The following is a 23000-nucleotide window of genomic DNA, read 5'->3' on the forward strand; positions in this document are numbered from 1 at the left end:
ACGAATTCCCGAATCTCCGTGGCGGCTTCCACCTATGGCTTCTAACCTCGAGATGAAGAGAGAGGATCCCGTGCATTTGCGTATTTCGTTGGCACGCGACGGTGTCGATGTCTGCGATCGGAATAACTCCCTCGAATCGAAAAACAACAAAGCGGTTGGTCGCGCTCGAACCGATCGATCTCGCCGATTCGAGTCGTGCGAGTCGAATGCTCGTTCGAGACGGGAGAACGAGCAATTACAACGCTCGATAAAAATTCCTCGGACGACTCGCTTTGCATTTAAATAGTGGAAGAAGAAGAAGGATGCGCCGCCTCTCCCTTTCGAAGCGAGACGTCGACTTCCTACACGTATCGCGTAGCTCGAGTCTCGTGGAGGAAAAATAAGCCGGGGAGATCGCGATAAAGACGAGAACGATCCTTTTGTCGGTGCAAATTACGAACGAACCCTGTCCATCGTGGAGAGCAAGGAGAGTCTTTCACTCCCTGGATCGCGATAGAAATTCGAGGAATCCTTGGAGGGTATCCGTGAAAGGGTAACAGGGAGAAGTGGAGCACGAGCGATTTCGAGCGATTGTCCACGACCCGAAGACGATTCGTTACCGATAACGAGTGAAAGCCTCGTCCAGCCTATTGTGCCCTGTATAATAGTTTGCATTTTTCCTCGGCAACGGGCACAGAAACGGAGGGAGAAAAAGCGAGAGAGTCGAGAAGGGGTTGCGCGACGTAACAATCGAGCGACGAGCGTCGCCGCGTTGTTCGTAAAAATGGATGAAACCGTTGGAATTTTCGCGACTGGCCAATTCGCGCATTCGTGGCCGATGCTTCTTGTTCATACGCGAGGAATGTACGCGAGAACAAAGAACCTGTCCCGCTCGTGTTTCGCTTCATTAAAAAAGGAAAAAAAAAAAAAAGAAAGGGCGAAAAAAAAATTTGGGAAGCGTGACGGCTCATCTCTACGTTTCCGTCTCGTTGTTCGATGAGAAAGAAAGGAAGAAAAAAAAGAATGCTCTTTTCATCAGCGCGTTATTATTACCACGTTTCCGCGTCAGGTATTCAATTAAAAGGGGAACAGAAAGCAGCGTGTTCGAATCGGGGGAGGAAGGAATCAAGGAAGGGGCGTGAAAAATTCACAGGCGTTGCTTTTCCCGCGAAACGTTGAACGACATTCGACCCGCAATTATTCTTGTTTGCCTCCATACCCATTAAACCGTGAATCGACAACGTTTAACGCGAGCGCGAAAGCCGAGTTTTTTTTCCTCGAAAAAAACCCGCGCGAAATTCGCGAAAATATTCCCGCCAAGCTGAAGCTGATAACACCGGTTGGACACCGGCCTGTAATTGCCCCGTTCAACGACTCTGTTTGCAGCGTTCATCGCCGTGCGGAAATATTTAATTACCCAGACCGGTTCCACGCCGCTGGACCGCAAAAGTTGGCCCGGCCTCGCCTCCCGCTTTGGCCAACGAAGGGGTGCACACCGGTTACTTCCATCCATTCCTCTTTTCCGACTCTTTTTCTTCCTTTCTTTGGAGAGGGGGAAAGAAGAAAAAATGTTTTCCACGAAAATTGGGATAATTTTAAATAATTTCTCGTCCGTCTCGCGATCGGATCACAGTTTAAAATCCCCTTCGACGCATCGGGATTCTAATAAAAAAATAAAATTCGGAGTTGAAGGCGATTCCGCGAAGGCCAGGAAGCAACAAGTCTTCCGCCTTGTCGAGTCGAGTGAAGCGAGTTCGACCTGTTTCGTCGTTTTGGTTGGAAATAGCGCGCGTTGAGGAGGGACGTAGAAGAAAGAGGACACGTAGATAGGTAATACGATCCGAACCGAGTTATTACTCCTTCCTGATATCGAGCGGAGCTTAACGCGTCCACGTATCCGCTCAACGGCGCATAAATATCATAAGTAGCGTCCACGATGATGCTTAAAGCTTTAAAGGCGGTGGAAGAAGATTTAGGCCGCGATGAAGTTGGCCAAGTTCGCGCAACAGAGAAAAGTGGATATGGAAGGAAACGTGTCTGGTGAAATATAGATCCGCGTCGTTATCGTTCTCCATTTTCGCGACCTGCAAAGAGATTGATATGCAAAATATTGTTCGATGCTTTCATCAAACGGATTGGACGGAGAAGTTCGGTTTGAAAATGCGTACAAAGAACGGCACGTACGGAGAGAGATGTACAAAGCTCGTTATCGAGCTCGTTTTTGCGAGGATTGGTGTATGCGCGATTTGATATCGTATTCGAAAAGAATGCGGTCTAGAGGAGGCAATGATAACGATTGAGAAAGATTATCGAAGGCGAGGCACGTGAAACCGCTCGACGTACGATTATTACCTCCTGGATGCTGGAGGAAGAGAACCACTTTTCCTCGATTTCCGGCAAATTTCGTCAAAAATGGCGCGTACGATCGAAAGATTTCTTCTCTGCTGGTTCGACTTGCGAGATAAAAAAAGGGGAAGGAAGAACATGTGGTACTTTATAAAGCGTTCTATTTTCACCGCTATTCCTATCCCCGGATTACGGGAAGATCGGGGTTGAATATTCGCCATTTTTTCTCCCACTTTTTCTCCAACTAGAGACAATTATTAAGCACAGAGTACTTACACGCGACCCGTGCGGAAATCTCTCCTTTCTATTTCTTTCTCCTCATCCTTTGCTGCCAGTCGAACAAGAAATTTACTTTCGGAGCGCTCTCGATCCATTTCGAATCATTCGTGTGTCGATTTGAAACGATTTTCCGCCGAAGTATTCCCCAGCTGTTTTACGTTCCAGAAATTTTTCAAGAAAAATCAGGAAATAGACGAATAGTTTCCTCTCTCTCTCTCTCTCTCTCCCTTTTCGATTCGTTTCGCTCGAGTGGCGAAAAGAAAAAAAGAAAAATTAAAATGGATAGCATCGCGAAGGGATGGAGGAATGGGGGAACACCTTTGGAAAGGCTCGAAAAAAAGTACCGTCTTGGGAACAATGAGACCGGTATTCGAATTGTTTTTGCAAAGAAGAAAAGTCTGTCGAGTCTATCGAACGAACCCATCTCGAAACCTTTCTCCCTTTCGCTTTTCTTCGATTCGAAACAATGGCTCTTTTTTCTTCCTCCCCCTCTGGAAGAGGAACAAGACATCTCGAGAACAATTTACCATCGAATCTTGTCGACACCGTTAAGATACCGATTGATTGATCCAACCAACCAAGGAGGTAAGAGGAACGATTCGTCGGTTGCACGCGCGAACGAGCGGCCAAGTGTGCACGAAACGTGAAACCGGATGGTTTAGAAATTTAGAACAAAGTTATTTAGTTAGCGCATGAATATGTCAGAGCTTTCTGGCATAGGGGATGAAAGTTAGAAATTCCGCGAAGTACTTTGCGTATTAACTTTGACGAAACATCGCATTATATATAACTTCCCTTCAAAAATACGGTTTAGACGGTAATCGTAAACCTCCCGCGAATTTGCTTCCCATTTTATACGTGCATTATTTCCCGTTAAAAGGAGAACACAATTTTCTCGTCGAGGGAAAAAATCGAAAGGTGAAAGATAATCTCAAGGAAATTTCATTTCGAGCGACGGATCGAGAAAAAAAATCTGTTCACTTTCGATTCCACTCCAGATGGAAACAACGGATCGTATTCGTATCGGCACTCTGTCCAATTTCTGCGCGATAGCCGTCGTGTCCACCGTCTAACTCGATTTTCGTTCGGAAAAATCGAGCAGCACCTCTCGTCGTTTCCGCGACAGCAGCTCGTCGAATATACACACGTATGTACACGCGTATGCCTTTTGCCATTCGCTGCGTTAATTCGAACCAATAAATTGTAATAAAATCTTCAATGAAGGTTGAAGTCGAAAGTTTCTTTCTCGTTCGATCTAAGAAATTTCGTATAAAACGTGAACGTTTCGGCGGATGAAATTCGGCGGTAATTATGAGAAAGAAAAGAAAAAAAGAGCGCGTGGTTATTATTTTCGAAGCGAGAAAGGAGGACGACGAGGAGGAGGAGGAGGATTATTGTATCTGGAGCAAAGCCACCCACCCAGCCGCCTAGCGAACGGATGTTTAGCGCGCGAGCTCTTTTCGCTAGGAAAGTCGGTGGAAAAGTTGGCGGCTTTGTCGCTCTTTCCACGTCGTTCTAATTAATTTTATTAACGAGCGGTGGCTGCGACCATTCGCAACTTTGCATGGGTTATCAACGGGGACGGTTCGTTAACGGTCGCGAACGAGCGGAGGGGAAAGAAGAGGGGCGCGATAACGATCGAACTCCCTCCCCTCCCTCGGGGAAAACCGGATGGCAGGGAAGGGGCACGCAAGTTTAAGCTCGAGAGACGTAATCCGCGTCACCTTGGCGATTGAGAACAAAAACGAATCACGAGGCCCGCCGAACGCTCTTCGAGAGGAATCGGTTGCCGCTTTATTATCGATGCGAGCGAACGGGCCGAATTTCCGTCCATTTTTAACGAATAACGCGGATTCAAAGCGGAGCCGTTTCACGGGGAAATCCACGGTTGTCGTTCCTTTTTAACCGATTGAAACGGAAATCGTTTCGCGTGGAATTCTCGTTAAATCACGAGCGCGAGGGATTAACGGTTTAACTTATCGAGGAAGAAGAAGTAACGGGGATTACTCCTAAGGTAATAGGAGAGGAAGGCAATTACGGGAGAAGCAAGGTTGATTTTCGATGTCCACCACGTCTGTCCGTCGTGACCGGTGTGCAGCATGTAGACACGTATACATATACACGCGTACAGAGACACCGTTAAAACGCAGCGAGCACGATACACGGGCGAGATACCAACTTCCGAGGGAGTTAATGTAGCTTCCCAACGTGTAACTCGATTTCGCCAAGTTGGTCGAAGGCGTCGTCGATGCTGTCTTGGCGGTTTCCGCCCGGGAAATCGGATCATGGATCTTGAATTTCGAGACGCGACTCGAAAACCCGGCCTTCCTCTCCCCCTCCCGTCGTGTTTACCGTGGAATGGACAAACAAAGGGTCAACAAATGAAGCCCGGAGACGAGAAGGTATCATCGTGACCCGAGGGAAGAAACTAGCGAGAACACGATTACGGAAACGGAGAAAGGAAACGGAGGGCGAGAGGCAAGAAGCTTTTACGCGATAACGCCACCGCCAAAAGTACTCAATTACTGAATATTTTATATATTCAGCGTTATTGAAAACATCTCCGACGATATCACGATGCCTCCTCGCGCCAATTTCAATTTTTTAATTTTTTAATCTCGTCGAGCCGCGTAATTATTAAAAGGAAAGGAGGATTAAGAAGAAAGAAAAAGTGACGCGTGTTTAAGGTTGGAAAGAAGGTCGTCGAAAATCTGGAGGTGGCTTACAAAGAGGCGGCGGTAAACAAAGTTTAACCGCGGAATTTTACACGGTGGATTAGATTTAATGATTTCGGGGATGGCCGAGTAGGAGAGAGCGAAATAGGTTGGCGGTCTGCGGTTAATCGTGGAACAAACGTGGAACGCGTAAAAGAAAACTCATGGCTCTGCGGATTACCGTAGACTCGAGTCGAGTTTTGCGCGTGGAGAAAATTCCTCCGCGCTTTTTCAGCGGGGACGAGAGATTCCTCCTCGACCGAGATACGATTTCGACTTTGGAGAAGTTTGGAAACGGGCTTTCCCGATTAGGGATCGAAGTCGCGGCAGAATTTGCCGTCAGTTTCCACGGACGGAGGAAGGGTCGAACCGCACAACTCGGATCCGGAAGTCGTATTTTGCCGCCAGCAAACGTTCAAACGGAGAATATTCACCATTCGTATGCGCATCGAGGCCAACCACCTTATCGCGCTTCGCCAATTAACCCTCTCCGACGAAAACGTATCTTCTCCCGTTCTCTTGTCACGCGCCTCTACATATACGCGTGTGCATACACACGCGTGTATGCATGTATTTCTCTCTCCGCTCTGTTCGACTCGGCCCCGGCAAACGACGAAATTTCAACCGCAATTTCGCCAAGTCATAGATATCGTTCGGCTCTTAGACACACGTTGCATCCGTTGAATATGCATGAAGGGGTTAATGCGAAAATCCTCGAAAAGTGGAGGAATGCCCAGGAGGGAGACCGCGGCCGAAAGTCTTCCAGTTTCGATCTCGAGCGGATCGAAGGGAGAGAGAAAATACCGGTTGATTATCTCTCTCGGGACCAACTTTGTCCACGTAACGACGTAATTGGGACAATTATGTTGAAAAAAGAGGTCGTTTCGGCCGTATCCAATTTTCGTCCGGCAGATATTGACGAAGATCGACGAAGGAATTCGCAATTTTCTCCGTACACCATGCTCGAGAGGGCGGTAATCGGTGGGGAAGAAGCTTAAAAAAAAATCGCGGTTTGAATCTTTGCCGATTTGGATTCACGATCGATCCACGACGAGAAACAGAGAGGGGGAATAATTGGATCGACGATGAGCAATAAGCGGGGGAATTTTCACGACACCCTGTTATCGATGAGTGCAAACACGAGGCTGGCTGTCGGCCAACGCTTTCCTGGATCCTCGTCGATCCTCGATATACCTCGATGGTTAACGATGGTCGTATCGAAGGATAATTTTTTTACAAGAGGGCTCGAAACACGAGATTCGTACGTTAAACGGCCAAGGAAAAATCGGGCCAATCTCCCCCCTCCTCTTCCGCCCCTCCATCGATTGTTATCCTCCGTTCGAGGGTCAGGCGCAACAAAGGTCGATTAAAAATTGAAAATTTCTCCCCGTCCTTTCATCGATCGCGGCGATGCAACAATAAACGATGACCGCGGGGAAGGCTTTTCGATTAAAAATTTTCCCAACGTTACGTTTGCGAGTCGAAACTGGTTCCGCAAACAATCTCGGCGCCGTTTCGCTGGTTAATTAATTGACATTTCGTGGGAGGGGAAACAAATTTGAAACGGCGAGATAAACTTTCCTATTTACCGATCGATTTCCAACCCGATTTCCACTTTTCTACCCGGTAAATTTCCCTAATTCCTGCCACGGAACGACACCGATCCTTCGAAAACAACCCATTCACGAATTTTCCGTTCGGAATAACGAATGGTTCAACGATCTCGATTATTTTAAAAACAGGTTAGGGTACACGCTTGATTCCACATCCAATTCACTTACGCGGTCACGAGAGCGTGAAACGATCCACCTCTAACGCTTATTTGTTGCTTCTCCTAATTATCCCGCACGGATCGTTGTTTCCTTTGATCGAATCGCGCCAACGGATATCGTCATCGACGCTTAATTCAACGCGAAATCGAGAGTAATCCGGCCTCAAGATCTAATCGCGGTTCGGAAGGAAGACAGAGTCGGGGAAACGGTAAATAAGGATCGAATGATAATTTCGAGCGTTTGCCGATTCTGCTCGCACGGAATACAAATGGAGAACCTAATATCGCGAGAATGAGTCAATTGTACATTAATTGGATACGTTGGCAACTGGTGGCGGAACGACAAACGATAAACTGGTTCGTTATCCCGAGTTTATCTTTATTACAGTCGTAGGTAGCTGCTCGGTAGTCGTGTTGAAGAATGTCGATCTCGCGAATGTTCTAATCTTAATCTTTATCGTAGCGAGAGAAATGGAGAGGAGACCGTGAAAAGTGAATATACTTTGATCGATAAACGGTTGTTCGCGAGGCGAGTTTCGATCCTTATAAACTTTTAGAATTATCGCTCGGCGGGCGAATGGGCGGAGCGGGAAGACAAGGCGCTTGATTACCTAATTCCAAGTTAAATTCAGAGCGCATCGAGGAGGGAGCCACCGTGCGGTTCACGGTCGGAGAGACCCATCTCCGATTCAGGTCAGATTTGTTGGCGTACAACAATACGCACACACCAAGTTCCACGCTTGCACACGCGCTCCCTATTCTCTGCCTCTGTCACGCATCGAAATTCCTTTGTGCATCCACGTACCCTCCCCTTAGATCGATTCGTCAAAAATATATACGGAGCCCTTCCTTGTATTTCTCTCGATTTTGGTAATTACGATAGGCGCGACGAAAACGCGTGAAGAATTCAGAGGGAGATCAACACGTACACGTACACCCTTGGGAAATATGTACATATGGCGTGTGTATTCCGTGAAACTCATCCGCGCAAGTGTCTGCAAATATTTAAATGGCAAACGTGCGTTTAACGAGGGAAAATATCCGTGCGGGCGAAAAAAACAACGTAAATACATCGATTTGCCGTTTCTTTTTTTTGTTTTTTTTTAATTAATTGGAACAGAATAATTCCTCGAACAAGCTTTTCTTCCATCGAGCTTTACGAGCTTTAAAATTTCTAGTCTCGAAACGATTATCCCGTACGAGATGTTCCGTATGTATATACGAAACACATCGAGGTATCGCAGAATCGATTACTCGCGCTACGCCATCCGCGTATAGGAGCACAGGATTGAGAAAAAGAAGGGAACTCGGAAACAAAGTTGTCGAAGGTTGTCGCGCCGTTTAAAATTCCCTCGTGGTCGCACGCATCGTCGAGGGAGGGTAAAACTTGTATGGAATGGAACGTTTCCTCGAATAATAATTACGCGCTGGCGTGACGACGCGTAATCGCGATGCCGTGAAGAAATACAAGTCGCTCCCTCGATTAATCCGACTAATACGACTCGACGCATCCGCGCGGAGAAATTCTTATCTCATCATCCGTCCGATTATATTCAAATTGTCTCGTCTGTTCGATTAATGCGCCGAGTGACGAATCAGAGGCGGAGCGAAGACGCGTGCTTCGAATTATCCCGTCTGAATACTCTCGTGAGAACCTCCAACCTCCACGTTTAATTACACTCGTTTCACGGATTAACCTTCCGCGACTCTCTATTTCTTTCTTTTGTTTCCTCTCCTCTCGAATCGTTCGAAAAGTTTCCTGTTTACCCCTTTTCCTCCCCCTATCGTTAGTAGTTGGTTTAATTAAAGCTTAACACGGCTCGAGCACCGCGCTGTCAGCGTTTAAACGAACACGTAGCCCGAGCGCACCTTTGCCCCGGTGCTAAATTGGCGAAGATAACGCGGCAAATCTAAGCTTAAGCGGCGTCTCGAGATCGCAGGGAAGGGGATCGTAACAAGCGGTGTAACATTGATTGTAACTGGAAACCCGATAGCCGTGTATTACGCAGGGTAAAGTCCGACCGAGTGAATTAACATGGAACAAGAATACCGCGGAGAGAGACGAACTGAAAGCAAGTTAGATGTCGACTAACTGCTATAATTCCAAGACGCAAAGTTTCCTAGGATATCACCCATCTTCCCTTCTCACCCTTTCTCTATATCCCCGTAACGCGGATTACATGGAGATCTAAGATAATCTCCCTCTCTTTCTCTCTCTCTCTCTTTTTTACTTTGTGTTTTTAACTTTGTGTCTCGATAATAAGAAAAATCAATCGCGCCGATTTATTTATTAGACGTGCGAATAACTTCTTTCCTCCCTTTTTTTCAAGATTCAATTCATTTTATTAGAACTCTCAGGCTGCGCCTTGTTTCGTTTTCCAAATTAAAATTTTCGGTTTTAAATCTTTGCTACGACTTTTTGGGTGTTTTGTAAGATAAGCGTTCTCTCCAGTGGCGAGAACGAACTATTTCGGTAGTTTCGACGCCTGATTTCCTAAGCTGGAACGCAAAAAGGCAAGCAGTGACGCTCGAAATTGTTGCACGAAACTCTCATCTTCTTGAAAACGAAGGAACGCTCTTTCGGACGAATGGGAAGTAATTCGAATTCGGCCGGATCTTGGAAAAAAGGGGGAAGGAAGTTATTTGCACACCTAATATACGCGTAAACATCCGTAGATATTATCCCTTTTGTCTTTTTTACTGAACTTCTTCGGCTGAACCAACAATTCCAGACGCACCCATTCTAACTTAAAATGATTTCACACACCAATTAAACGTATGAAAACTTTTATAATTTAATACTTTATCTTTAGGTATAAAGAAAAGAAATTTGTCTGGTAAAGTCTATTTCGTGTGATATTTTATGAAGCAATTACCAAGATGCATCCTCGATTTGTCAGGGCAAATATATAAAATGTTTGATGTTTTTCATCTTTCTTATTTCATTAAGAATATTAAGAGCAATACCAATAACGTGCTCTCTCTCTCTCTCTCTCTTACATTCACCGTCTACTATTCTTATTTTTCACTTTCTCATGCTACATTTCTATTTTCATCGCTCTCATTTCTCTATCGTCAAAAACTTTGAAAATCTTTCTATTCCCACGACTGTCAAACCAACGCCGAAAGTAGTTCGATCATTCCACGCTTTATAAGATCATACACGTAAAGAGCTTAGGAATCAAATCGAATATTTATTTTAAAAAATCGAACAAAAGTAAATATCGATCCAAACGATGGCCCCTCGAGTTATCGCGTCGAATCGAGTGGCGATTCGAGCGCAAAGGGTCGATATTTGTCGAAGAATTTGAACGGTGGTTCGAGCCCGTACGAAGGATGGATAAGATTGGAAAGAGTTTTCTCTCCTTCGCGAGTTTCCCTGTTGGTTGGCTAACAATGTTGACGCGTCCGAGGAAGCCGGACGGCGGATACCAATGTTTGACCAGCGTCCCTCCGCGGGGACGGTCGCTGAAAGAAATGAAGGATTGGAAGGATGGAATAAGTTAGGGCGGGGACCGACCACGGCCTGAGTAACCGAACCTTGTCGCGAAACTTGTACGCCGGCTAATGCCATTGTAAGGGGCAAACTTTGCTCCTATCCCTCTTCCCCACCCTGCATCTCCCTTCTATCATCCCTCTCCTCCTGTTCGCAGCCCGTGTATACACACAGCGATGCGTTCTCTCTAACGGGGCCATTTCACGCTGTCGGCCACGGTGTAATCGTAATCGTGTGTCGCGGTGGAAAATGTGTTGATGAGAGTGATCACGTTGAGTTTCAAAATAATTTAAATATGGAAAGATCGACCATGAGGTTTTCCTTTTTTTTTATTCCCTCGTTTGTTGTTCCAGGCACAACGATCTACCGTGGAACATACGCAAGTTCTTGAAGAATCAGCTGAGGGAATTCAGGTTTGATGACCTGAGGGATACCCACCCCTGGTCGCGGAGCGCGTGGAGCCACACGGATCTGAGAAGATTGAAGGAGGGCATGGTTGCAGCGCAGGTGAGCGCGATGATAACCGCAACAAGCTTTCGTGAAAAGACATTAATCCGGTGGAAAGTGGAGCCAAGACCGAAAACGGACGATATATATATATATAAATTTTCTCGATGTGGCGTCCAATTACTCGTAGCGAAGCATCGCTACTTTTCTTCCCGAGCAATCGGGCAAATATTCTCTCGAGGAGGAGGTTGGTGAAAGAGCCGGTGCATCACCCATTTGAAACACTTTTCGAGAAAAGTCCTTTCTCCCTCGAGCCACGATTTATAGCCGGACGAAAATTACGAGCTCCACCCTCTTTCGTTTCCTTCCTTCCTTCCCCCAGGATCGGTGGAATGGCGCGGACACGACGAAATCGGACAACAATACGCGTTCCAATAGCTCTCGAGAAACGATCTTCCAGTCGAGAGAGAATTAGCTCGACCAAACTAAAAATCGTAAAAATCGTTTCCGTATTTTTCAAGTTTTCACGATGTTTCAATTACTTCTCGTTCCTTATCTCCTTCATACAATTGACGAAATCCCTTTTATCTTTGACATTATCTTCGAAAAGGTAAATCGAATAACGAAGAGGATAGATCGCGGACCCCTTTTTCTCCGATTTTATTCGTTCGAATCGAGTCTCCGTGTTAAATATTTCGATCAGAAACTCCGGAGAAGGGATCGTCCCGGCCACTTAAAAAGTCAAACGTGCCACTCGGACTTGCGACCTATTTTCGATTCCCTAAATCGAATAAATCTTTTTTTTCTTTTCCGACCTCTCTCGACTCGTTCGGAAAATGATCGATCGGAATCGCTCTCCCCTTTCGAACGAAGACACGACTCGAAAAGGGTAGAGAGGAGACTATTTGGTGGTGGAAAATAGAAAATCGCCATCTCTTTTGTACCCGGCTTTCCGTACCCTCGATGATGACGTTACGCTAAACGATGGAGGGAGAAGATTGCGGTGGTAACGGAAAATTGTGATTGTTACGGGTTCCTCGTGAGGCGAAATAGAAGGAGAGGAACGGTTGCGATCGCGCGAATCCAGCGATAACCGATCCCTTCGTTCGCTCTGTCCAAAGTACAGGGAAGCTTAATCCGACGATTTTGCACGGAAACTCGACCAAACTCATTATCGGGATTAACATTTCCCTTGATCACAATTTATCTCGTCTTATTCCCTCTCGAACGGAGATAGAGAGAATACGCGCCTCGATATCGATTTTCGATTTCTAATCTACACTCTGTACCGTGAACTTAATACGAACGAATTACGTAAAATCGTTTACCCGATCCTTGGAATAATCTTGGACGATCTTTTTAATCGTAATCGACGTAGTTTCCTTAACGAGATTAATCTCGAAGAGAGGGAAAGAGAAAGAACGGTTTCTACTTGATAAATCTAATGAAAACGTCGGTTTCGACTCTGGAAAGGACAGGAGCACCGGTTGAAAGAAGCACGCGTCTAAGTAACATCACGCGGACAAAAGTAGATTATAATTTCACTGGTTTGCGCGCGTGTATAAAAGCCGGGCAACGTAGTGGTAGTAGTCGGTCCCTCGACACGCCCTTTCTGAACGAATCGCCATGCGCGTTACGTAATGAAACTGGCTACCTGTGAAATTGCTTTCGCGATGAATTTCGTTTCGTTATCGCCGACCTAGGCCGCGACGCGACCTCGACACGAGTCTAGACGGAAAATATATTTTTGACGCGGCCTCGAACGACGATCCCGAGCCGAGCTGTTGTTTCACGAATGCCGAATTCGATGAAGCGCGCTCTTTCATTAAGATCCGGCTCGGTGTTGAACAAATGTCGACGTCACTCCCGATGAAAACGGGGTTGTACGAGCGTAAAAAGGGAGATATTTAAATTCCTGTGGAAACGCGACGATTGCTGTGTCGAATCGATCGAAGCAAAGTTGGAAATTCGAAAAAAGAGAGTGGCCCTCCACTTTCTTCGAACCAGGCGGTTCCCCTTTATTCGAAATGGAGGTTTAACTTTAAGAAGTCGGAAATGGAATTCCATCGAGGAGAGAACCGGCTCCGGTCGTCTGCGCCGTTCGATCGAGTCGGCGTGAAAAAGGAAAAGGAAGATCTTGGAAAACACCTTAGCCCCGATTGCTCGTTAGAAATAGTCTGCCTCCTATTAGAAGCTCGTCTGGAAGGCGCGATTACGCGCGCAAAGGAGGGCATAGGATGATGAAGAGGAAGGCAGCGGGTGGTTGCGAGAGTCGAAGGCTCCATTTTACTCTCTCCCCTCTGGTGTTACGTAACGGAGAGGTGTGACAGGGCGCGTCAAGAGGGGGAGATTCGAACAAGCTTCTTCCACGCGTACCGCGATCCAATTTAATTAATAGCGCGATTAAAAGGGAATACTAATTACGCAAATAACGCGGGTTATGATTATGAATTGCCGAGGAAAGAGGAGGGAAAACGTTCGCCGCGAGGGAGGATGAGTTTAACGATAAACAAGCTCGAACAAGGAGAAATTTAAGGAGGTTAGGCGGGAGGCATAGGCGACAAAACGATCGTCTAATTTTATGGGTCGTTTCTCAAACGTCAACGTTCGCCGAAGGCATTCAGTTTGCTCGCATCGAGACGAAAGGGGGCGACTGGCCGGTTATGCTCACTGAAACGAACGCGCGTGTATGCATAATATACACGGCGCCGTTGTACACGTGCACAGGATATATCTGGCGAGCCAGTCTCGACTCGATCCATCACTGTCTTGGTTAATTCGGACGGAGAGGGAAGGCATCCGCCGCGGAAAGGTTACGAAGCATTGATCGCCCTGCCATCCCTTATATGCCGGACCCCGCGCTCGTAGCCGGAAATACGTAAGGGCGTACGTAATCTTGTTTACGTACGAAACGATTTCGAACGCGGTCACGCTACGACGAGTATAATACGTATAGAGTCTGTCCTGGAACGAATTTTTCGAATGGAGGAGCAAGCTTCTCGAGTCTGATGCATGGAAAAATCTACAACGCTGTACAAGCGGTTCCGATTGCGCCCGGGAGGAAGGTATCCCCGAGCAATCGGTCGCGATTCCTGCCCGCTACGTTCCAAAAGTGAATTCCAACCGATTCGAAATAACTCGAGTCGTGCTCCATTCAAAACGTTCCAGCTTCGGGGAATTGGGTTTAAACCCGATGTCTGATAGGGAGAAGAATGCGCGTATCGAACGGAAAGCTCGAGATACCGGCTTTCGATGCGCGTTCCATCCTGCGAATAATTCTAACGCTAGCGCGATAAAGCGGATTCTGAAAATGAAAAAGGAGGGGAGGATGGCGATCCCTTGGCGAGAAGGTTTGGCGGATGTTGCGATCCAATTTCACCAAAGGGTCGCCCGAGCGTCGTCTTTAAAGTGGGACAACATCGCCGATTATATCCGTCGTCGACGGGGCAGGGAGGGTGAATATTTTTACGGGACGTCTGACCTAAAACTAACCCGTCTCCGATTTTGCGCGAAACGTCAACGTTGGAGGAGGGGAGGGAAAAAGGGAGGGAAAAAGAGGAAAAAAATCGTATCGCTGTACGACGAGAAACACACGATTTTATATAAAATACCTGACCTAAAATTCGATGCTAACGAGACATTGGAACAAAGTTTTTTCAAGCAAACAGTTCCCGTTTCCGTGCGTTTAATCGTCGCTCGATTCGCTATCGCGGAACACGGATCAAAAAGCCGACGATTGCGTTCGAGTACAAAACGCGGTATACGCGGTTGTATTTCGAGATGCAATTTCATTTTTGTTTTTTTTTTTTTCCTTTCTTTCTTTCGAACCGATCGCTTCGAAAGTAGCGAGAGTCGTTAATTAAGAATAAATTCTCGGGTCGAGGGTGAAATTGTTTGATAACAGGCCGTTGGAGGAAGGAATTAATTGCATTAACGAGAAATCAAAAAGTTTGCGAGAACGCGGTTTCGTTTCACGGAAACAACCCCTTTTGCCCTCGAACCGTGTATAACCTTTGCCGCGGCGATTTAAATTATTACCGTTTCGCAATTAGCTCCAGAGGGGAGGGGAGGGGAAAAGGTACTCGAACGGTGTTTATGTAACTCGCGAGGAAGAGAAAATTGTAAAAATCCCTTCTGGACGGGTAATGAAGTCGCGGAAACGGTGTCGCGTTTGACGGAGGAAGAAGAGAAAGAAAGAAGGATAATAAAGGAGGAAGGGAGGAAAACAAGGGGTTGGAAGGCGTCACCCGTTGATTTACGACAACGCCTCGACGCTCCGAACGCGCGTTTCATCCAGTTAAAAAACGAAACTTGTCTACGTACCTAATGTATGTACGCGCGCGTTTTTTATTTTAAATAAAAATATTTTACCCGTGTAAAATAAAAGTTGAAAGAAAAATAAAGATCGCGAATCGAATTCTGAGAGATTTTCTGAGATTTCGCGTGAATTTTTGCAAAAGAGGGGGGGGTTGCTCGGCGGAGATAGCGAGAGAAATGGAAGAATCTAAGGGATGGTGGGTATTATCGAGCACGATTCGGTCCCGTTTGACGGCGTAACAACGATCGAGCGGCGTACAAAAGTAGTTTTTATGCGAGCTCACGTTCGCCCCTCTTATCGGCTCGAATGAAATATCGCGTTTAATCCTCGGGATCTGATACATCGGTTTAATTCACTCCAAGTAGAATATATTCTTAGCCGGTGTATATACATTGCGAGCCAGTAGGATAAATACTCTCTTATTTATGGCTCCCGATATCCCCCTATTTAAAATTCAAAGCGGCGTCTTGCCTGTACCACGGTTCCGTAATACCCCTTTTTAATTATTTCCAAAGTATTTTATTTCCGCTAACGAATCGAAATTACCATCTCTCTACGGATAATAATCTAAATCTTTCCCTGTCGTCGAGACTCCAACTCACGTTAATCGTGGAGAATCGAATCGATCGAGACGATATTTCGATATTGATCGAAAAGGGGCGTGTTGTTATTTAAGAAGAAAGGATTAAAGAAATACGCGCTCACCTCGACTACGTTCCTTGTTGCAGTTTTGGTCAGCTTACGTCCCCTGTTCCTCCCAGCACCTCGACTCGGTCCAACTGGCACTCGAGCAGATCGACCTGATTCGTCGGCTGGTCAACAAGCATCCTGAAAGCATGGTCCTCGTTACCACGGCGGAAGGTGAGGCATTTTCCCTTTTCGCAATTCTACTCCTTTGTAACCCAACCCGTTTCGGGCAACCACCGTTTTCGACGTGCGATGTCGATTCGCGTCACGGGATGTTTACACGCGGCAGTTTTGTTTCGTCGCCATCGGAGAGAGGAGAGAAAAGAAAAAAAAAAAAAGAGAAAAGAAAAAAGAAAAGAAAAGCGAGGAGGGGAAAACGAAGAGTCGATCGTTGGTTGGCAACCGCCTCGTTTCTTTTTTTTCCACGCCTATATAACGCGGTCAAAGGTGAGAAAATGAGAGTAAAAAGATTATCCAGTTACACATTATGCGAAGATAAATTTTCAATAGCGCGCGCGCCACTCGCCTGGCATCCAGCCAAACCGATTCGATTTCTCCCTCCGGGCGAATTGTTATCGACTCGCTCGCCCCTCCTCTCTCTCTCTCTCTCTCTCGTCAAAGAATTCCCATCGAAAGCGTGACCTATTTTCTTCTTTTTCTTCCCTTTCTTTTTCTCCTCCTCCCTATCTACCCTTCCACGAAAAAAAAGGAAACGAAGCGGCCTCTCGTGACGATTACCGAGACATCGCGAGCACGAAGCACTCGGTGACAAACGCGAGTATTTGTTTGTCGAACAAATTTCGTAACGTGCAAAGCACTCGTTACACCCTATTAGATAACCGGGTTCGAAGCTCGAATTAAATGCTCGGCGAAAGTAAACGGAAATACGGCGCGGATCGAACAACACGCGATTGCCGCCCTTCGAGTTCGAGAGAGTATCGCTGCTCTTTAATAGAATCGCCAAACTGGTTCCCAAGTTAAACACGGAATTATTAATTGCCAATCGGATCTGGTGCAATGTAAATATACGCTGCGTTTCGACACAGAATCTCCCTCTCTCTCGCGCTCGAGAACGTCTTTCGGCAACGGAGAAACGTTAGAGGAGGACACGGAATACAAGAAAGCGATATACGTTCTTAGTCAGCGTTCTCTCGCGAAGGAAGGGCCATCGTATTCGAGAGTAGTCGATCTTTAGGATCTCTGGGAGGAGTGGAAGGAGTCGTCTTCTTCTTGGTTCACACGCGAAGAATATGAAATCGAGGTCGACGAACGTCGGGAATTACCATCCGCTATTTGTTCCGAGAATGGGCCGTTCGACGTTACACACCGGCAGAATTTTTGGCGTTCCGCCAAAGGGATAGACGGGTGGCTGGCAGACACCCTCGAAAAGAATTCCCGGACCTCTTGGTCCGGAGAAAATCTTGCTGGAGCGAGTCTTCCACGCCTCTGCTTCAGCCCTTGCGTCTTTCCGTTTTAATTAATTCCTTGTCGTTTTAATAATTCGACCATCAACGAGATGGATAATAAACCAACTCCTCTCCCACAGAGACGTGCTTGGAAAACAATCCGTCGTTCCCTGTCCAAAGGAAGTTTACCCACGTACGATATGAAAGGTTCGATCGAGCCCCTTCGAACGGCGGCCGTTCTCGGCCTACGAGATTCGTTGGACCGGTGCCAAAACGTCCAACGGGGATCCCTGCCCGTCGTCCTTTCCCGTAGTAAAAATCTCCCTCCTCCTGTTATTATCGCCGCCGTGAACACACTGCTCGAGAATTTAGGGAAAAAAGATATCCATCGTTCCTTAGAATAACGATCTAATTAGCTAACGGGTTCGAGAGAAGATCGCAATTCCCTTCGTGAGAACTGCGCGTGTTTGATACGTCTTCCTCGATCTCAAGAGAGAAATCGAAGGACGATCGACCGAAGGGACGAGAGAAGAAGAAACTCGTTACGTATATAACTTTCGAGGGAGAGAGAATGACGAGGAGATGATAACGAGAAGAGGATTTTTCGAAACGAGGATTCGATCTCCCAAGTGAGCCAAGTTTCGAGAAGACGAGCGATCTGACGAGATTTCGCGCGATGATCCGCGGCCTCGAAAAACGTAACGCGATTCCGATGAGAAAATATCGGACGGAGGAAGATTCAGCCGGTTGTAAATTTCAAGTGAAATGGAAAAATGTCAAGCCGCAGCGACCGTTCGATAAGCCGAACCGCACGGCTTCGTGTCGGCATGCACATGCATATGTAAATAGACACGCGATAGCCGTGCATACACGAGCCGTATAAAGGAACGATTGTTCGAAATTTGCAAGTTGCTTTTTCCCTCCGCCGAAACGTATCTTCCCGTTATCCCAATGATTTATGCGCTGCACATTTAACGCCGTTTAATATCGAAGGAATTTCAACTATGGTCGCGAGAAGCTGCGACTAGATCGAGATTCGTGAGCGATTGCGATTTACTTACGACTGCTCGGGTGTGTCGAAAAGTTAAGTAAAGTTGGAACGGTCGTGTTACTCGAAGGAAGGCCGATGCGAGACTGAGTTCGAAGGAGAAACGCTCGATACAAAATTTAAACGCACGAAGGTGACACGAGCCGCGTTGTTTTCTTATCTACAACTTATTGGCGTCGTCTATCGGATCGTATTCGATTCTAAGAAACAAGGTACAAGGAGAAGTCCGTGTGTTTATCCGAGCCGGTTGTTGCCCCGGGTCTGCAAACTTTCGAGGCTGCGTACTATCGCGCCCGTGCTGGATACTTTGGAACGATAGTTGAAAATGTCCTCGGGAGTTGGAGCAGGGAATTTACGAGGCAAGAAGACGAACTTGCCGTTTATGATTTCTCGCCAGATCGAATTATCGCCCCGAACTCCTTTGAGAGATGTTTTACATGGAAAGAAGGAGGGGAGGGAAGAGAAGGACGATCGATCGACGTCGTGGAAACGTACGACAAACGACTGATTGTCGCTTCTCCAATTACGATTGAACATCGCGTGAAAGAAGTGAAAGAAATTAAAACTGCTCGATATACGAGGAATAGCCCGCTCCATTTATCGCCATTTAAATTTCACGACAAGAGGGGACGTTGCGAAGAGATAAATGCGCGCGATCAAGATTCGAAACGCATACGCGTACAGAAAGAGGATATAGAATCCATCGGGATTATAGGTTTTCGAGCAAATTCGTCGAGCCGCAGAGAATCGGTGTTCCATTAGCGAGGTTGGAAAAGCTGGATCGCGTGCGGTCGAAAGCGGAAAAGTTCGAATTCCCCGCGATAAATGGCGGGTGGACATCCCGCCGGGGTTGGCCTGAAGCGGCGCGAAAACTCTCTCTCTCTCTCGTCCATCCCCCAGCGTTATATATCCGCGGTGTATCGGTATCCCGGAACCGGCGACCTAACGCAATTTGTTCGCGGTATTTTAATCGAATCCGAACGACACCGAGCCTGCGAATCCGATTTCACGGAGGCCGGTAGTCGTGCTCCCCACCTTCACACCGGCCGACTCGATTAAAACGATTAAACCGGTCGGGCTGCCGATCGAATTCACCGCTCGCTAAATACCGACGCGATATAAACCCGGCCGCAAGAAGGATCCGGCCGAGGGTGTCCGGTTCTCGAACCGTTCCACGAAACCGGCCAACGTTCCATTATTCTATTCGCGTTGGGATTAATCGAGCCTCGTTTACGCTTCGTAATTAATGATCCGGCCGATAACGGTGGACCGCCGGCGGTCTCCAATTTAAACGATTCAATTAGACCGGCGATCAAAAGTGACAGCTGACTTTAATTAATCGCGAGCAGAACGAATATATTTTTCCGTTGATCGAACGCGACGAGTGGCATCGAAGGTGACGGATTCGAGGCGTCGTGTAAAGGCGTTTTGTGTAATGTTTTTCTTTTTGTAAAGCAATCGAAACGATGATCGAAAACAAGCGACGAGTGGCTTTAATCGATCGCGTATAGAGTAAAAGGTGACTAATTCGTGTGTTTGAAATTTGTGCAGAGCGTTTTTTTGTAAAGCGTTGCGATGGATGATCGAAAGCGAGCGACGAGTGGGTTTTAGTCGATCGTGGAATAATGTGAGAAGGAGTCGCAACGATTAAAAGTGACGAGTGGCTTTAATTAATCATGGAGTAAAGATGAACGAATATGACGCGTGTTCCGATGCGCGATATGTTGCAAACATCGAACGAAGCCGAGGATTAAATTGGACGAGTGGCTCTCGTACGTAAGAGAGTAAAGGAATTTGAAATTTTCTAATATATTTTCTCGCGAAAGGGTGATCGAAAGGTGACGAGTGGCTTCCAATCGATAATATGGAATAATATGAAACTGTTTAATACCAGGCTTTGTAATATTTGTATAAAAAAGTTGCAACGGAGCCAATGATTAAAAGTGACGAGTGGTTTTAATTAATCGTAGGTAAAGCAAAAGGTAACGAATTTGGGACGTGTGTTTGATGCGAAACTCTGTAACATTTTTTATAAAGCGTTGAAATGAAAAAGTGACAGGTGACTTTAATTATTCGTATGTAGAATAATATGAGAGTGCTTAATGCGTTTAATATGAGGTCTCGTGATATTTTTATAAAAGTGTTGCAACGAAATCAACGATTAAAAGTGACGAGTGACTTTAATTAATCGTACGTTGAGTAAAAAGCTAACGAATTTTGGACGTACATTTGATGTGAGATTTCCTAATATTTTTATGAATTATGTTGCAACGAGATCGATGATTAAAAATTGAATAAAACGAATTTGAAATATTTGACGCGGGATTTCGCAATAAGTTTGCGAAAAAGTAGAACGATTCGACCGATGTACGAAAATGGCAGGTGATTTTAATTAATCGTACAAATATAAGAAATATGAAACGTTGTGATAGATTTTAGTAAGAAATGCTTAATTAAATCGACGATCGAAAGTGACGAGCGGTTAATTAATCGTATGTAGAATAAGAGAATAGATGATAAGTAAAATACCGTAATATTTTTATAATGAAACGTAATTGCAATAAAATGACGAAAAGTAATTTTAATTAATTAACACGTAAAGATAACGAATATGAGATGTGCTTATTCCGTAATATTTTTATAAAGAAGTATTACGATAATTATAACTGGTAAAACATCGTTTACCAGTGAGATTAAATAAGATTGTTTTTATATTTTAACGTACAACGTTATTTTACCTTCTCTACTATGTATTAACTCTATCATTGTCTAAATGAAATTAATAAACCGTTCTTAGATTATTTATAACTCTGATATAAAATTCTATACTATTTTCCTTTTTTAGACTTTTTAATTTAGATTTCTTAAAAACCATTTCCTTTAATACTTTTCATAACGAATAAAAGTATCCGTAAAATTAATCTTTCTCTCAAATACCTTTTCGAACACAAATATCTCGCATTCGCTACCTTTACATCAATTGTATTCATCAACCACCAATTTATATACGTATATACGTATATATTTTCGGAAAGGGTGTCTGAAGGAGTCCGTAATAATTAGTCGAATGACGGTACTTGAGAAAATTCGCGATAAGGAAAGTGGAAGTTGGAGTCGTGTCTACGCAATTACAACAACGACAATAATAATAATAATACTAATAATGATAATAATAATGAGAATTGAAGAGAGCATTGAAGGAGAATTTAACGTGTGGTTTCAGGTATAGAGAGGGCTCACAAGGAGGGTAGATTAGCGAGCCTGATAGGGGTCGAAGGGGGCCACGCGGTTGGAGCGAGTCTGGCCGTTCTGAGGATGCTGTACGAGTTGGGCGCCAGATACCTCACTCTCACGCACACGTGCAACACGCCTTGGTGAGTTTGCCAATCGAGACGTATCGTCCGATCGATACGATCCTCAGATCGGATTATCTCGAATGGAAAGGAATCCGAAAACCTTGTTGCTCCGAGATCGTTGCTCAGGACACGCGCGAGGCACGATATCTCTCGCGCTTCGACAACGCTGGTCGTCGGGGCAGTTGTTTCAAGTTCGCGATGCGAGAGATTCGAAATTACGTTAGGGTTGGAAATTGGTGCGATCCGGCTGCCACCAACGTGTATATACGTGTATATACGTACACAGAAATATTATTCGAGACAAACAATGGACGAATTTCCTTTTGGGAGACGCGGCCGGCTGCGGCGAGTACAGAGTAGTAGTGAAAAACGACAAACTGGACGGGGAACAATAAAAAGTCTGGGATGAAGCGCGGCCGGTTTTGCGAGGGACAACGGTCGCCCTGTGTGAAATAAAGTCAGAATTTATTTTTTTCACGCGCGCGCGCACCAAAGGTGTGAAAAAGTGAAAATTGCTCGACGGTTGATATCAATTAAATCCGAATAAGGGAGGAGGATTGGAAAAATATGAACGCGTCCAACTATCGCAAGCGCTAATATCGCCGCAAGAGCTGCTCGCTTCGGTTTAACGCGAGGTTTAAAGGCCTTCGATCCCTATAACCGCTAAAACTTCCGCCTCCCTTGCTCGTAATATCGTGGAACAAAGGATAGCTAACGCGAATAAAACTTTGATCGAGCGGCTATTGTCTCGGTTGGTGAACGCAAACAAGTGCCGACTTTTAATAATAAGCGAACTGCGTTTAACGACGTATAAGTTTGGAACCGACACGTACCTATAATTCCTCGGGTCTGAACGTTGCGAGAAACAACGTGCACGTGGACGCGGAAAGGCAGAGGGGGTAAAAAGATGAGAGCCGATTTTATCTTTTGGCCGTGAAATTTATACCGGAGAGGGAAGCGGCAACCTTTATTTATGCGCGATTACGCAACGAACCGGTGGCGAGACGATGAATCATGGCCGGATTAATGGAAACCGTAACAATATTATCCGCGTTTCGGAATTTCCCATATCGATCGCGCGTTTTACGACTTCGATTTCATCGCTCTCGCTGATAAATATCCTTGCGTAGAAACGATTTAATCCGCTCGCTGT

General features: G+C 45.8%; 2 protein-coding genes across 7 annotated transcripts in view; one reads left to right on the plus strand and one right to left on the minus strand.

Moving 5' to 3' along the window:
- Positions 1 to 23000, minus strand: part of LOC108002915 (REPTOR-binding partner) — a 149027-nt gene that overhangs the window by 82420 nt on the left and 43607 nt on the right. For 2 of the 3 annotated variants that reach the window (XR_009828856.1, XR_009828857.1), the window contains exon 5: positions 16056 to 16178. Coding sequence is in view for 1 of the 3 variants with exons in the window: in XM_062071364.1 (XP_061927348.1) it covers positions 16167 to 16178 (12 nt within the window). In the remaining 2 variants the exon portion in view is untranslated. Of the gene's footprint in view, positions 1 to 8172; positions 16179 to 23000 lie in introns of those variants that run through there. The other variant, XM_062071364.1, reaches the window with a different exon arrangement.
- LOC108002925 (dipeptidase 1) overlaps positions 1 to 23000 on the plus strand; it is a 50365-nt gene that overhangs the window by 3294 nt on the left and 24071 nt on the right. For all 4 annotated transcript variants that reach the window (XM_062071360.1, XM_062071358.1, XM_062071359.1 and 1 more), the window contains 3 exons: positions 10939 to 11092; positions 16079 to 16211; positions 21715 to 21865. In XM_062071360.1, the coding sequence (XP_061927344.1) occupies positions 10939 to 11092; positions 16079 to 16211; positions 21715 to 21865 (438 nt within the window). The remainder of the gene's footprint in view (positions 1 to 10938; positions 11093 to 16078; positions 16212 to 21714; positions 21866 to 23000) is intronic.

Source organism: Apis cerana, linkage group LG2 (genome assembly GCF_029169275.1).
Source record: "Apis cerana isolate GH-2021 linkage group LG2, AcerK_1.0, whole genome shotgun sequence".
Classification (NCBI taxonomy): Eukaryota; Metazoa; Arthropoda; class Insecta; order Hymenoptera; family Apidae; genus Apis; species Apis cerana.